This window comes from Dromiciops gliroides, chromosome 4 (genome assembly GCF_019393635.1).
Source record: "Dromiciops gliroides isolate mDroGli1 chromosome 4, mDroGli1.pri, whole genome shotgun sequence".
Taxonomy (NCBI): Eukaryota; Metazoa; Chordata; class Mammalia; order Microbiotheria; family Microbiotheriidae; genus Dromiciops; species Dromiciops gliroides.
Genome location: NC_057864.1, coordinates 38967198 through 38983204, shown reverse-complemented (window position 1 = coordinate 38983204; position 16007 = coordinate 38967198). Strand labels below are relative to the sequence as shown.

Below are 16007 nucleotides of genomic sequence, written 5' to 3'. Positions count from 1 at the left end.
GCCTGGCACATTCTAGGCATGCAGATAGACATGCATACATGCTATGTGTACATATGTATATATGTGTGTGTGTATATATATGTATTTAACAACCTAATTGTTCACTTAAATAATATGAGAATTAGTTAATAATGAAGGTGAATTTAAATGTTATCTTCAAAATGCTTTATTTCAGAAACATGAATGAAAAGACAGAGCTTTTTATTTCAGAAACTGAATATTGCACATTCTTATGATAATGAGGATATGTTGTAATGTGAATCTTTTTAAAAAAATTTGTGATTTCACTGGTATTGAGTGAAGAAACTTGTACTACCAGAAAACATGCTGCAATTTATAGTCAAAGAAAGGTATCTAGGGCACTGCAAGTGTAACTAACTTTCCTAGAATCTCAGTCAGTTATGTGTCATAAGTGGGACCTGAGCCCAGGCCTTCCAGACTACACCACCAGCTCTCTATCCACTCCACCATGCTGGTCCTCTATGGTGCATGCAAAGGTAAATACTTGTGATCATTGAATTGATAAAAAGGAACAATCACCCTACCTACTTCCACTCTCTTGTATTTTTTAGGTGTCCATGGCAAACAACAGATATTTGGGTCTAAGAAACAGGTTAGTTGGTTGTTCCGCATAGGCCCAGACTTACTTTAAGATTATGGATCCACATAATAATTAGTACCTATTTTAATATGTTTATATCCAGTATATACTAGCCATTCATACACCTCATCACTGATGCAAATGATATCATATTTAATACAAAGATCGGCAACTCCTTGAAGCTCTTCTTTGGAAAATATCTAAAATACAAAAATATATAAAAGAATTTGTTCTTTAATACATATGAAAATAATAAATTTTAGTAAGTAGGGCAAAGAAGATAAACTTACCTTGCCAGTGGGATTGTGTGGAGTATTTATTATAAGAAGTTTGGTTTTTGAACTAAATTTACTTTCTAGTTCTTCAAGATCTAATATCCACGAGGCACTGGTCCATCCATTTTCCTTAGTAGGTTTCTAGGATAGAAAGAATGAAAAAAAGATATGATTTAACTTAATTATTGTCACTGAGAAAATAACAATAAAACAATAATAAATGAAGAAAGAGTTACAGAAAGGTAAGGCAAAAGTAACCTAAAATGAACAAGGAAAATATTGGGCTCTGTCTGGCTTGAGCCTCCTAGAGCACTTGATGTAGACATTTGTATTTGGTCAGAGGGGAGAACAGTTTGTTGACACCCCACAATCTGCTTTAGAATATATGCCGCTGTAGGACTCCACCTTAAGTAGGCTAATAGGCACCTTTTAGCTCCAGTTCTGGGATGAGAGAATTGATTTTGTGCTTTGCCTTAATGCATTAGTTAGCTGGGTAGAAATTTTGATAAATCATACAAGGTTATTGGGAGAAAAGATCTTTATAAACTACAAAGTGTTTTTAAATATGAGCTGTTGTTATTGCCTTCTAGTGCTATGAAAAAGATCCAATAATTCCTTAGGAGATGTTGACAAACTCAGAAGTATCATTTTCACGCTATTATTGTCCAGAATAACCACACAATCCTTAGGAATGGCATTTTGGTTCCCTCCCCAACAGTTCCCCCCCCCCCCCCCCCCCCCCCCCCCCCCCCGCCAGCATACTCACCAAGCGTAAGGGGATAGAGACAGGGATCGCTCCTGCCATCTTTATCATGGGCTCATAGCAGTCAAAGAAAGGCTCGATGATGATCACCTGAAAAGGGCCACACAGGAAGCATTTCAGCTGCACTCTGGGGCAGCCCCCCAGGCACTATTGGTCTCCATCTGCTCCCCTTCTCCCAGATCCATGCCCATCCCCCTCCTTTTTCTTCCAGGCCCAGGCCTGGTGCTGCCTCTTCCAAGAAGTTGCTCTCTTTTCCCTTTTTCAAATTATCCTGCATGTCAGCACAGAAGTTGTAGGCACTTATGTCCTTATGCCAGTCCAAATGAGCAAGCATTTATTCATCATTAAGTACCAACTATGCACCAGTCACTGTGCTAGAGAACAGAGAAGAAACATTTCCTGTACTCACAGAGCTGACCTTCTCAAGAGGGAGGATTTGGGACGAGGGATGGGCGGGGGATGGGTCATGAGAAGAAGAATGAATATCAGTAGCAAAGACCATTAAGTCAAAGAGACAAACTCTGCATACAAGTGAACACAACACGGAACTAGAGATCCTAACAGAGTATCACAGAATTAGACTTGGTGGAATGGGGCTCATGATTGGAATGTGGAAGAGAGTGAACATGATTCCCAAGGAGAAAGCAAGATGATAGGGCAGTGGAGAAGCATTGTAGATGTAGCCTGAGGACCAGGATCGTTTTGCTTCTCTGTAACTTTGCCCCTTCCAACCCTCCCTCACTCCGCCTCTGCCACCTTCTACCTTGGCAAAGAAAGCAGTTATTAACTTGATAGTTATGCTACATTAACAGATTTAATAAAACAGAAACACCAGTAAACTTACTTCTTCTTTTTCATTAACTAACCCTTGTATGGCATTAAAAAGAGATCCATATGCTCCCACTGTTACTATTGTTTCATTATTTGGATCAATCTGTCTGCCATAAATCTTTCCATATAGACAAGATAAAGCTTGCACCAGTGATGGATGACCCTGTCCAGATCAAAGAAAAGAAATTTTAAATTTTACTTTATGTTGAAACTCTAAAAGATAAACATTTTTCATATTTTAAATGTTTGAACTTCTGTCAAGATGACTTTTAAAACACTGTAAAATCATCAAAAATATATAATTAAGAAAACTATATTTCTACGTACCTATGTCCAGTTCCTAAAGCAGTAGTTATTTTATCATTAGGAGGTAGATATTTTATCATTAAAATGTAGTTGTACTTTATCTTAAAATTGTATAAGCCTGGGGCAGCTAGGTGGTGCAGTGGATAAAGCACTGGCCTTGGATTCAGGAGGACCTGAGTTCAAATCCAGCCTCAGACACTTGACACTTACTAGCTGTGTGACCCTGGACAAGTCACTTAACCCTCATTGCCCCACAAAAAAAGAAATTGTATAAGCCTGGAAAGGCATTCTACAATATTTCTAAGAATTTTGTAAAATTCTCATATGTATAAGTATTATTCTATTAGTCATAAAATTGCATTGAATGTGACTGTAATTACATATATCAAGAGTCACACCTCTCTAGAAACAGCATTAGTTTGTGGCATAGAAAGTCAACTTTAGAAGTCCTATCAAACTCCTTTTATGAAACTAATATGGTGTTGATATCTAAACCAGGAAGAGCAAAAACAGAGAAAGAAAATTATAGGCCAATTTCATTAAGGAATATGGATACAAAAATCCTGAATAAAATACAAGCTAGGAGAGTATAACAATATATCACAAAGATTATATGTTGTGACCTGCGAATTTATACTCGGAATGCAAGAATGGTATAACATAAGGAAAACTATTAACATAATTGACTTTATCAATGACCAAAAAAATCACATGATTATATCAGAGATGCAGAAAAAGGTGTAGAGAAAATACAACACTTATTCCTACTAAAACACTTGAAAGCAGATGTATAAATGGATTTTTCCTTAAAATGTTAAGAAGCATCTATCTAAAACCATCAGCAAGCATCATTTGTTATGGGGATAATAAGCTAGAAGCCTTCCCAATAAAATCAGGAGTGAAACAAGGATGTCCATTATCACCAATATTATTCAATATTGTATTAGAAATGCTAGAAATAGAAATAAGAGAAGAAAAATGGAAGGAATCAGAATGGGCAATAAGGTAATAAACTATCTCTTTTTACAGATGATATGATGATATAGTTGGTATCCTAGAGATTCAACTAAAAAGTTAGCTAAAACAATAAGTTTAGCAAAGCAGCAGGATATAAAATAAACCCACATAAGTCATCAGCGTTTCTATATATCACTAACAAAACCCTGCAAGAAGAGATATCCCATTTAAACTAATTGTAGGCAATATAAAATATCTGGAATCATACCTGCAAAGACAAATCTAAGGACTACATGAACATAATTATAAACATTTTTATACAAATAAAGTCAGGTTTAGATAATTGGAGAAATATTAATTGTTCATGGGTGGATAGAGCCAGTATAATAAAAATGACAATTCTAACCTAAGCTAACCTACTTATTGAATACCATCCCAATTAAATTACTAAAAATATTTTATTGAGCTAGAAAAATAATAACATTCATTTGGAAGAACAAAAGGTCAAGAATATCAAAGCAATTAGAGGGAAAAGACGTAAAGGAAGGAGGTTTAGCAGTACCAGATCTTAAACTATATTATAAGGCAGTAATTATCAAAATGATCTAGTATGAGCTAAGAAATAGATGAGTAGAACAGAGTAGACATATAATACCTAATAGTAAGTGATTATAGTAATCTTGTGTTTGATAAATTTAAAGATTTAAGCTTTTGGCATAAGAATTCACTATGTGGTAAAAATTGTCAGAAAAACTCAAAAGCAGTCTAGCATAGAACATATCTTACACCACTTACTAAACTAAGGTAAAAATGGATACATGACCTAGATATAAAGGGAGATATCGTAAGAAAATTAGAAGAACATGGAACATACACCTATTAGACTTATGGATAGGAGAATAATTTATGAATAAACATGAGATAAAAAGTATCATGAGGTACAAAAATGGATAATTTCAGTTAAATTAAATTAAAAAGGTTTTGTGCAAATAAAGCCAAGGTAGCCAAGACTAGAAGGAAAGCAGAAAACTGGGAAAACTTTTTATAGACAATTTCTCAGATGAAAGTTTCATGTTTCAAATACATAGAGAACTTTGTCAAATTTATAAGAATGTGTCATTCCACAATTGATAAATGGTCAAATTATATGAACAGAGAGTTTTTTGATGAAGAAATCAAAACTATATACAGTTATATGAAAAAATGCTCTAAATTATCGAGAATATTAGAGAAATGCAAATTAAAACAACTTTGGGATATCTCACACATATCAGATTGGCTAAAATGATAGAAAGGGAGAATGATAAATGTTGGAAGGGATATGGAAAAATTGGAACACTAATATACTGTTGATGGAATTGAATTGATCCAACCATTCTGGAGAGCAATCTGGAATTATGTCCAAAAAGGTATAAAACTGTATACCCAATAATATACCACTATTAGGTCTGTTTCCCAGCAGGGAAAAAAGGAAAAGAACCTATTTCTTTTAAAATATTTATAGCACCTCTCTTTGTGGTGGCAAAGAACTGGAAATTGAGGGGATGCCCATCAATTAGGGAATGGCTAAACAAATTGTGGTATATGATAGTGATAGAATATAGCATATTTTATACTATAAGAATATATGCTATAAGAAATTATGAGGTTGATTTTAGAAAAACATAGAAAAACTTGTATGAAATAAAGAAAAATGAAATAACTGAACCAAAAGAACGCTGTATACAGTAACAACAATATTATTTGAAGAACTGTGAACAGCTAAGTTATTTTGAGTATTACAAATACTCAAATTAACTACAAAGGAACATGTTATTCATCTCCAAAGAAAGAACTGATCAATAGAAGTATGCATATAGTATGGTTATACATATACACATATGTAGTTATACACACACACATATATATACATATACACATACACATACACATATACACACATACATACACATATACACACATATCTGTGTCAAATAGTGACCTTCTCTAGTGCAGAGTGGGGAGGGAGAAAAAAAATTAAATAAAAAGTTCACAGAAGAGCACAAAACTCAGAAGGAAGCACAGAAAATCAGGGTAGTTTTGAAAATGATGCGTAGTTCTTATTACATAGTTTTTCAAAAAAAGTAAACCATGACATGGAGATTCATGGTTTCATACTGAATACTCTTCTTGTGTTGAGTTGTGTACAAGGAAATACTTTTTTTCTTTTTGTATTCACATTCAAAATGAATAAAAAAGTCAACTTTTGCCAAGCTGCTGTTACCAGAGGATGTTATTCTTGAGCCAAGCTTGGCCTTAAAAGGGAAATCGTTTTTTTCCCTTTCTCCAATGTGATGATGACACATATCCGTCAACTCTCTGGCTATGAGGTATTGAGGGCAGTGATCATTAGCCCTATTTTACATATGATAAAACTGAGTCTCTTAGAGGTTAAATGATTTTTCTATTATCCCCTGGGAGGCAGCCAGGTGGCTCAGTGGATAGAGCTCTGAGCCTGGAGTCAGGAAGACCTGAGTTCAAATCTAGCCTTAGACACTTACTAGATGTGTGATTCTGAGCAAGTCACTTAACCTCTGTTTGCCTTAATTCACTGGAGAAGAAAAGGGCAAACCACGCCAGTATCCTTGACAAGAAAACTCCACAGATAGTACTGGCATGCTGCGGTCCATGGGGTGCTGAAGAGTCAGACACAGCTGAATGACTAAACAACAACAGTATATGTCTGAGGTAGAATTTGAATTTGGGTCTCCTAACTCCAAGTGGAGCTCTCCGGCCCCTGAATACTCACGTTTAAGCAGACATAAGGTTCAGAAGGCTCTTCCCTAACAGCTATACAGCAGCTTGAGGATTATTACTCCTGCCTCAGAGACAAGGAAAGTTAAGTGCTGGGTCTGAGTTTGAGCTCAGGTGATCTTACTCCAACACTAAGTATTCTTTCCATTATACAATCTCCACTATACCTGAGCTGTCTGTCACTAAAGAAATATGGACAACAGTGGCTGACATATGCAACCTTTCCAACAAGCTATCACTATGATAAAAGAGGAAAAAAATAATTTAAAAACTGTAAAAGACAATAAAACTATCAATCAGATCCAGTGCCCCATATACTTAGCAGAATATCTTGCTATAACATGGACATTTTATAAAGGGAATGTTTATGTTCCTCGTTCCTAGACCCTAACATTGCAATTAAATTCTTTTGTTTGAGAGCTTTCTTAAAATATTTTTATATACTTACAAAGCCTCGTGTATACTGATTCATTATATCAATCGCTGATACCTTTGCTAACTCTTCTTTAACATATATAGGAGGGGGTATATCTGGTTGGCCTTGGCCAAGATTCACAATAGAGGGGTGTGCAGACAGCTTAGCAAATTCAACCCTAAGATGGAAAATAAAGTATTAGTCAAAATTATAAAGTTTAGGCAATGTTTCATGTTATGAGTACTAAACCAAAAACACGTTTTAATTGATTTGTAATTCAAAAGGAGAGGCGAAGAGAAGGAAAAAGAGGAGAGGGTAGAGAAGGGAGAAAAGGGGGAGACAGAGAAGAGAAAGAGGGGGAGAGCATTTATTAGCTCACAAAGTAGACAGTTGTACTGAACTTTACTAATACTCTCTTCTTCTGAACAATTCATGTTATAGCTATCCATAACTAGCTCAATTGGTTACCACATATACTCATAAAAACAAGGTTAAGTGCAAGATACCTCCATAGGTAAATTGTGCCACTGACTAAGAGTCTTAAAAATCTCTAACTTTTGTTGCAAAAAAGACTGGCTAATAAGGGTGGTTAGATATACTCAAATGTATTACGAAAGGAAAAAACAACCCAAAGTATATGCTGATGATGGGCAGCAGTGCCATCTTTGTATAGGAAAGTCAACATATCATCAAGCTAAGAGCACAAGTTTATGCCTGCAATGAAAACACTTTAGTGTTCAGTTGCAGGTAAAAATTTCCTGAAGAATTTTTTAAAAGACAACAAAAAGCAGTGCTTCTTGAATTCTCTTTGAGTCCACTTTATATCCTTTAAATCATCAGGCAGATATGACCTCCTTAGTATAAAAAACATAAACATTTTGAGTGACCTCATCCGACCGGCATGAAGGGTCAGCAGAAGTGTGCCGTCTTCCTTTTGGCTGTAGGAGTGTCCTACTTCGTGTCGAAATGGGCAAGTTCATGAAACCCGGGAAAGTGGTGCTGGTCCTGGCCGGGCAGTACTCTGGGCGCACAGCTGTCATCATCAAGAACATTGATGATGGGACATTCGACAGGCTTTACAGCCGTGCCTTGGTGACAGGCATCAACTGCTACCCTCGAAAGGTGACCGCAGCAATGGGCGAAAAGATTGTCAAGAGATCGAAAATCAAGTCCTTCGTGAAAGTTTATAACTACAACCTCATGCCCACCAGATACTCTGTGGCTACCCCAATGGACAAAAAAATTGTCAATAAGGATGTGTTCCATGACCCTGCACTGAAACTTAAGGCAAGAAGCGAGTCCAAAGTCAAGTTTGAAAAGAGGTACGAGACAGGCAAAAACAAGTGGTTCTTCCAGAAGCTATGGTTTTAGAACTACTCTTGTTGGTCAGTAAATAAAAATGTTTATATATATATATATATAAACATTTTAAGTCATATTAGCTTTCATTTTAACTCATTAATGCTATGGAAACTGACCTAAGCTAAAGCCAAACTTCTTATGCAGCATCTTTTTAGTCTTTAAGTATTTCTGCTTTCCTTATATTTCATAAGTTAGAACACACACACAGATATGTAACAAACTCCAAATAAGATAAAAACCTTGAAAAAAGATGGGCAAATAAATGGTAAAATTTTGTAGATTGTTAGATACTCACCACACATTACGACCAAGTCCTTCAATTCGTCTTGCATTTTTGAACTTTTCAGACATTTTCTAAAAGATGTAAGCACACAATGGGTCCCTTTTATAATAAAAAAATTAACATTTTCTCTTTCTAATAGGTATCTATCAGATAAATCAGATAACCATCAGATAGTTACTTAGGTTCAAATTCTTGTAATTAAAACAATTTTTTTCATAAAAGTATTTTATTATTTTCCATTTACATGTAAAGATAGTTTTCAACATTTGTTTTCATATGATTTTTAGTTCCAAATTTTTCTCCCTCCCTCCCATCTCCCTCCCCCTCCCCTCCCCCCTCCCCAAGACAGAAAGCAATATGATATAGGTTATATATGTACAATCACATTAAACATATTTCTGCATTAGTCATGTCGTGAAAGAAGAATCAGAACACAAGGGGAAAACTTCAAAAAAAAAAAATAACCAACAAAAAAGTAGAAACAGTATGGTTCAATCTGCATTCAGAATCCACAGTTCTTTTTTCTGGATGTGGAGAACATTTTCTATAATGAATCATTTGGAATTGTCTTGGATTATTGCACTACTGAGAAGAGCCAAGTCTATCACAAGTAAAACAAAATTTTTTAAAAGGGCCTAGTTTCTACAGATACTATAATCTGCCATGCCTCTATAATTCAATCCAGAACTCTTTAGAGGCCTCTGGAGGGTTTTTTTTAGCCCTTAATTTTTTTTTGGGGGGGGGGAATAAGGGTTAAGTGACTTGCCCAGGGTCACACAGCTAGTAAGTGTTAAGTGTCTGAGGCCTGATTTGAACTCAGGTACTCCTGACTCCAGGGCCAGTGCTCTATCCACTGCGCCACCTAGCTGCCCCGACCATGGTTATTTTTTAAATAAGTTATGAAAAAGTCAATGGATATGACATTTATACATGCAAAGTGAAGCAGGAAATGGACACAATTAAAAAAAAAATTTGTATGAAACATCTGGATAGTGAATTTACTTTGTCTTTGCTTCCATTATTTCAGTAGTTGCCTCAATTATTCAGTTTCCTTTTAGTGTACCAATACAGCTTTATTATTATTATTATTATTATTATTATTATTATTATTATTATTATTATTATTATTATGGGGCAATAAGGGTTAAGTGAGCCAATACAGCTTCTAAACTGAATGAATCATCCCAATATGGAAGCTCGGCTTTACCCAGACAAGGTTGCTAGGTGGAGGGGTGGCTAGAGCTTTGGGCTTGAAGTCAAGTGTACTTGGCTTCATTCATACTGCTGTGTGGCTGTGGGCAAGTCACAGCCTCTCAGTCTCAGCTTCCTCATCCATAAAATGGGGATAATAAAACCACTTCCCACACAGGGTTTTGTGAGGATCAAATGAGATAATATACACAAATCACTTTGCAACCCTTAAAACATTGTATAAATGTCACTTACACAAGTGAATTTTCTACTTAACTAAAGATTATCCCTTTTAAGTATTAAACTTTAAATTCTGGTTATTTTAGATGAAGCTCTCTACCATAGGACAGACTTCCCAGCCTTAGTAAACAGAGTATGCCAAATACAAATTAACCCTTTCTTCATGACTCAGTGTCCCTATTATAAACACCAAGTGCTAGATTGTGCTATAAGAGACGTCCTTCATGAATGATGGAACTGTGTAAGCAGGGTTGTGTCGTAGACAGAGATGACTGTTAAATGTTGTGTGAGCATTTAAACCTCAGAAACTTGCAATCAGGGCTTGATTTATTGTTTGTTGATTGTCTAAATTTTAGAAAGTTTTAATAACGGAGTGTATATGTTTTGTCTTTTCCTGCAGAGCCCCCTGCCATTGATAAATATTTACCAGAACACTCCTGTGTGTAAGGCCTTTCTTTGTACCCTCAGCATTTAGCACAGTCCCTGGCACATAGAAAGTATTTGATAAATGCTTCTTGACTGTTGCCCTAATTGGATTGCTTCATCTTCCATGATTCTGTTGGCCTCCAATGACAACAAACATTTATTAAGTATCTTAAAATATGGTTCTGCTGAACTCTGTGACTTTGGGTAAGTTGCCAATTTCCTCATCTGCAGAATGAAGGTTTTGACTGGATGATCTCTAAATTTTCTTAAAATTAAATATTTGATCCTAAATATTGTAGGTAGGGCTAAATTTCAGAATACTTTGCATATTGTTCCTGGGGACCAGTTCCTTATTTGGAGTTAGAGAACTTAGATTCAAATCCTGACCCTGCAAATTACCATCTGTGTGACTGCTTCTAGCCTGAATCAATATAATCACAGACTTTTAAGAGGGGGAGGAAGGGGGAAACTTTAGTGATCTGGAAAATTCATTTATATTGGAAAACTCCATTCAGTGACAATGCTGAATAAATTAGATATTACTATAGCCTTGTTATTGAAATCATTCATTCCATTAAAGAATTAAATCCTTTATCATAAAATAGTCTTTGGATAACAACACAAAGGAAAAATCCAAGCAGTTAAAATAGTAGAGAGCTAAAAAGAAAGCAACAATGATTATTATAACTTTAAATCAAATGACAGCTGAAAAAAATAGATCTTAAGCCAATCTTGAACTAGTTACTTCAATAATATTAGCTTAATTCCAAAAATGGGAATCCTTTATGGAAAAAAATCCACCTATCTCTATTCTCATGACTGCTAGACAAAGGATTCAAAATGGTGATTAGAATAGGATGAGGAATAGAGCCTGGGAATCCAGTATTTCTTTTTTGTTTTGATTTGTTTTATTGTATTTTAAATTTATTTTGTTAAATACTTCCCAATTAAATTTTTGTAATTAAATATTTTCACAACTTACATGTAAAAACAGTTTAACATGTTTTAAAATTCGAGTTCCAAATTCTTTTCCTGCTCCCATTTCTCTCTTCATTGAGAAGGCAAGCAATTCATGTGCAAGTCATGCATAACATTTCCATACTAGTTATGTTTTGAAAGAAAACACAACTCCTTCCCCCCAATAATAACCAAGAAAAATAAAGAAAAAGTATGCTCTGATCTACATCCTGACTCCATCAGTTCTTTCCTTGCAGATGGAGATTTTCATCATAGTCTTTCAGAATTGTTTTGAATCATTGCTCTGCTGAGAAGAGCTGTCATTCAGTTGATTGTCATACAGTATTAATGTGACTGTATAGAATGTTCTCGTGGTTCTGCTCATGTCACTTTGTTTCAGTTCATGTAAGTCTTTCCAGGCTTGGAAACCCATATTTTAGTGCAACAAATTCACTAAGTGCCTACTAAATACAAAGTCTTGTGAAATAAATCATGCTCTTCTAAAATGCTCTTCTGGTTTTGTTTTGGTTTTTTTTTTTTTTTTTGGTGAGGCAATTGGGGTTAAGTGACTTGCCCAGGGTCACACAGCTAGTAATTGTTAAGTATCCGAGGCTGGATTTGAACCTGGGTCCTCCTGAATCCAGGGTCGGTGCTCTATCCACTGCGCCACCTAGCTGCCCCATAAATGTTCTTCTGAAGACTATTTTTCCTTCAGAATTACATTTGCTATTAAATCCCCACCCGTATAAAGATGTAATTCTAGGCATTACTTATTATTTAAACTAAAAGGCCATAGCATGAAAGATAACTGAAAGCATTTTTACAAAGACCTTTTTTGCAATCCCATTAGAAATTAAAAATTCCAAAGACTTTAAGGAACATAAGGTAAAATAACAAAAGTGACCTTAGATGAAGGGGTTTAACTAGATCAAGGATGCTTAACCTAGGGTTTGTGAAGTTGTTTAATAAACATGTATGTATAGATAGATACATAGATATATTGAAATATAATATAATTGGTTTCCTCGACAATAATGTTTATTTTTTAAATTTTATACATTTAAGCACATTCTGAGAGGGGTCCAAAGGCTTTCCCAGACTACTGCCAGGGGGCCAGGACACAAACAAGGTGAAGAAGCATAGGTTAGAACAGATGGTCTTTAAAAGCTCTTTCCCACCTCTTAAAAGCCAGTTAAAATGTGCCATAGGTAAAAATCTCATTTGACTTAAAATTCTATGTTTGGACTCAATTATTTTTATTATATATGAATTGTGGCATTGGTTTTCCTTTTGTGATTTTTAAAAACTGGACCTGTCCTTTTGTTGGTGAGGGAAATCACAATGAAGAAACTCTCTTGATGTGAATCAATAGTTTTCAGCAGCTTCTATCGTTTTGGGGGGGTTGCCTGGAGTAGAGTCTGGTCAACCAACTTGCCCAAAGGCACAAAGTTTGACTCCCATCAGAAGGATTCGAATCCAGGTTTTTCTGACTCCAAGGATGGCTTTCTATCCACTACTCCTTATCGTTCCTGAGGTTTATTTAACAGCAGCTAAAAATAGCTCTTCACTTGGGTTATCATCAAATATAGTATATGTATGACAGGCTAAATTAAGTGACAGTAGTGCCCACACAACATGTATGTGTTAAATATAAATGTGTGTACACACACAGATATATGTACAAACATGCATATTTACACTTACACATGACCACATACATATAAAACATGGAAGCATCCACACATATTCAGGACACATCCCTAAACTGTACCGAGCAAATGCCAATGATGGCCTCAATACAACTGTTTAAAAGTGTGTTGATGACGTATAATGGCCCCTTTGTGGTTGGGAGCCTTTGGGTGGCAGCTTCTGGCCAGATGTGCACATCCTTAGTGGTCTTCAGGGATGGACTCTGGGTCTGCCTTCCTGTCTCCAGGAGGTAGAGCACATACAGATGTTTCCTCTTTTGAGGTATGAGAGCTGTCTGTACAGGGACTACAAAAGCTGACTTTTTTTTTTTGCGGGGCAATGTGGGTTAAGTGACTTGCCCAGGGTCACACAGCTAGCAAGTGTCAAGTGTCTGAGGCTGGATTTGAACTCAGGTACTCCTGAATCCAGGGCCAGTGCTCCATCCACTGCGCCACCTAGCTGCTCCCAAAAGCTGACTTTTCTATGTCATTTATTAACTCTTCTGCCAGAATATATTTTAGAGTTTGAGTAACTACATATTTGGTGATGGAGATGCAGGAAAACAGCACTCAGACCCTTTGAACTATCTGTGGCTACTGACCCTGTTATCTCCTCTGGCTCTTGTGACACAGTGTCATTTAGGGGCAGAGGTCTTCCTTTGTCTCCCCTAATGTTCTGTTCATGCTTTCCTTTAGTCATATCCTCTGGGTCTAAAACTTTGACTATTCCTTTATGCAACTAATTCCCAAATCTGTAACTAAATTAAGGTCTAATTGGTCAGTTGTCTGGTAAGACATCTCCTTTCTGGAGTCTCACAATTTTGCAGGAGCAAGTTTTCTGCCTGGGGAAAGAAGGAGGCAGAAAGGCTGCTGATTTGTATTAGTGGAGGGAGTTTCCAAATTGGGAGTTCCCTATACCAAAGAGATCAAACAGTTACAATCCAAAAAAAAAAAAAAAGTTCATCATTACTTGGTGGTTTCCAGACTCTTCCGCCTGGGGATTCAAATCCTCCCATGATCTGGTTCCAACCTGGCTTTTCACCTTATCCATACTCCAATAAGCTAGGGCAGACAGCTCACCATTAAATTACTTTCACATACCCAACACTTTCATGCTGCAGTGTGTGGGACATGGAGCCAGAGGCCCTTGGGTCACATCTCAGCGGCTCTACCAGGTGCTCCCTGCGGGGCAGCAGGCAGGTCCTTTATCTCTGTGTTCCATTTTCTTCATCTGTAAAATGAAGGGGCTCCACAACGGGACCTCTGAGGTCCCTTCCAACTCTAGGTACATAATCCTGCTACCTTTGCTCAGGTTGCTCCCCCAACCTGGAGAGTCTTCCTCACAATCTTGGCTTCCCAAAATTCTACCCATTTATCAAGGCCCAGCCCCAGGGAGCCCCCTTCAATGAAGTCTTCCTTGATCATCTCAGACAGAAGTGGTCAAGCTTGACTCTGAATTTTGACAGCATTTTGTTTCTAGCTCTTTTATGATGTGTATTGCACTCTACCTGGCATTATCAGAATTTCTGTGCCTGTTTTATCTCTTCTACCTGAATTTAAGCTGCAACAGGCAGGGACCAGGTCTTATAGAATCCTAGGTCTACAGCAGAGGGGTCAAAGACATAGCCCAATGCATCTTGCCACACTCTAGAGTTCAGCCTGAACAAGATTAAAAATGTAATTGGGAAACACTAAAAGATTCAATACAAATATAATAGAAGATAATGTTCGTATGTGGTTTTCAAAATTGATATGCGCCCTGCAAGGATCCTTGAGAACCATTTAATGGCTCCTGTTTCTATTTAAGTTTGACACCACTGGTCCACAGTCAGAAAGGAGCTCAGAGGCGATCTACCCAACCCCTCATCTTATAAAGAAATTGAAGCCTAAGGAGTTCGAGGGACTTCACAAAAGTCCCAGGGCTGGTGAATATTAGAGTCAGGAATGCCTCCCTGAGGCATTCATTTTCATATTCCTCACAGACACCACTGTAGTGCTTTGTGCATAAAGAGCACTCAGTTATCTGCTGAATGGATAAGCTGTCAGTGCAACATTTGTCATCAAAAATTCAATTCAAATGCAAAAGAAAAATAGAATTTACTCTTCAATACAGTGGCTGTTCCATGGTTCACATAGCAAAACTGCCTTCTCTTATTGTTTTCCTATAATGAAGTCCTGCATTGATGTGCTCTCACTGTTTTTATATATTTAAAACACCCCAACAGAATATTCACATGCATCGTCTGCACATGGCTGCATCTTTTCTTGCTAAGCTGGAATATGCACAAACTATGTAATTTCTAAGTGATCAATGATACATACAGCGGAAGTAGAAAAAGGAAAGCATCGTGAAGTACAAGTGATCTTCTGTAGTTCACCCTTATTGCCGAGGGAGCAGAGACACCTCCGAATTAAAAACATTTCTGCAGGATAATTCAGAAAGAAGGAAAAAGAGAAAAAGTAATGTCACCAATATGAGAAAGAGCTACCTTTGTGATGGATAACAGACTATAACCTTATATTTTATACAACAGGTTTGACATTTTGGAAACTGAGTCTCCATGTATAATCTCTCTATGCTGGAATTATCCTGGTAAATTTCTTTTACCTTAAAGCCACAAACATATATATGAGGGGGTTTTTTTTTGGGGGGGGAGGCAATGAGGATTAAATGACTTGCCCAGGGTCACACAGCTAGTAAGTATCAAGTGTCTGAGGTTGGATTTGAACTCAGGTCTTCCTGAATCCAGGGCTGGTGCTTTATCCACTGTGCCACCTAGCTGTCCCCATATGAGTATTTTTAATCCATAGCTCAAAAAGGCAATACTAAATATCTGACAATATTAAATTATCAAAAATAAAATTTCTTTTTTCTAACCTGGGTAAAACCCAGGATATTTTAATCAAGGCACTACTCAA

General features: G+C 36.6%; 2 protein-coding genes across 2 annotated transcripts in view; one reads left to right on the top strand and one right to left on the bottom strand.

Moving 5' to 3' along the window:
* KYAT3 (kynurenine aminotransferase 3) overlaps positions 1 to 16007 on the bottom strand; it is a 55261-nt gene that overhangs the window by 27138 nt on the left and 12116 nt on the right. The window contains exons 2-8 of the mRNA XM_044005098.1: positions 15411 to 15511; positions 8599 to 8657; positions 6975 to 7119; positions 2484 to 2633; positions 1643 to 1729; positions 892 to 1017; positions 681 to 801 (exon numbers count right to left, since the gene is read on the bottom strand). Of these exons, the coding sequence (XP_043861033.1) occupies positions 681 to 801; positions 892 to 1017; positions 1643 to 1729; positions 2484 to 2633; positions 6975 to 7119; positions 8599 to 8657; positions 15411 to 15509 (787 nt within the window). The 5' untranslated portion in view covers positions 15510 to 15511. The remainder of the gene's footprint in view (positions 1 to 680; positions 802 to 891; positions 1018 to 1642; positions 1730 to 2483; positions 2634 to 6974; positions 7120 to 8598; positions 8658 to 15410; positions 15512 to 16007) is intronic.
* On the top strand, positions 7908 to 8312 carry LOC122756042 (60S ribosomal protein L27-like). The gene has a single exon (XM_044005099.1). It carries the CDS (start codon positions 7908 to 7910, stop codon positions 8310 to 8312), a length of 405 nt encoding a protein of 134 aa, XP_043861034.1.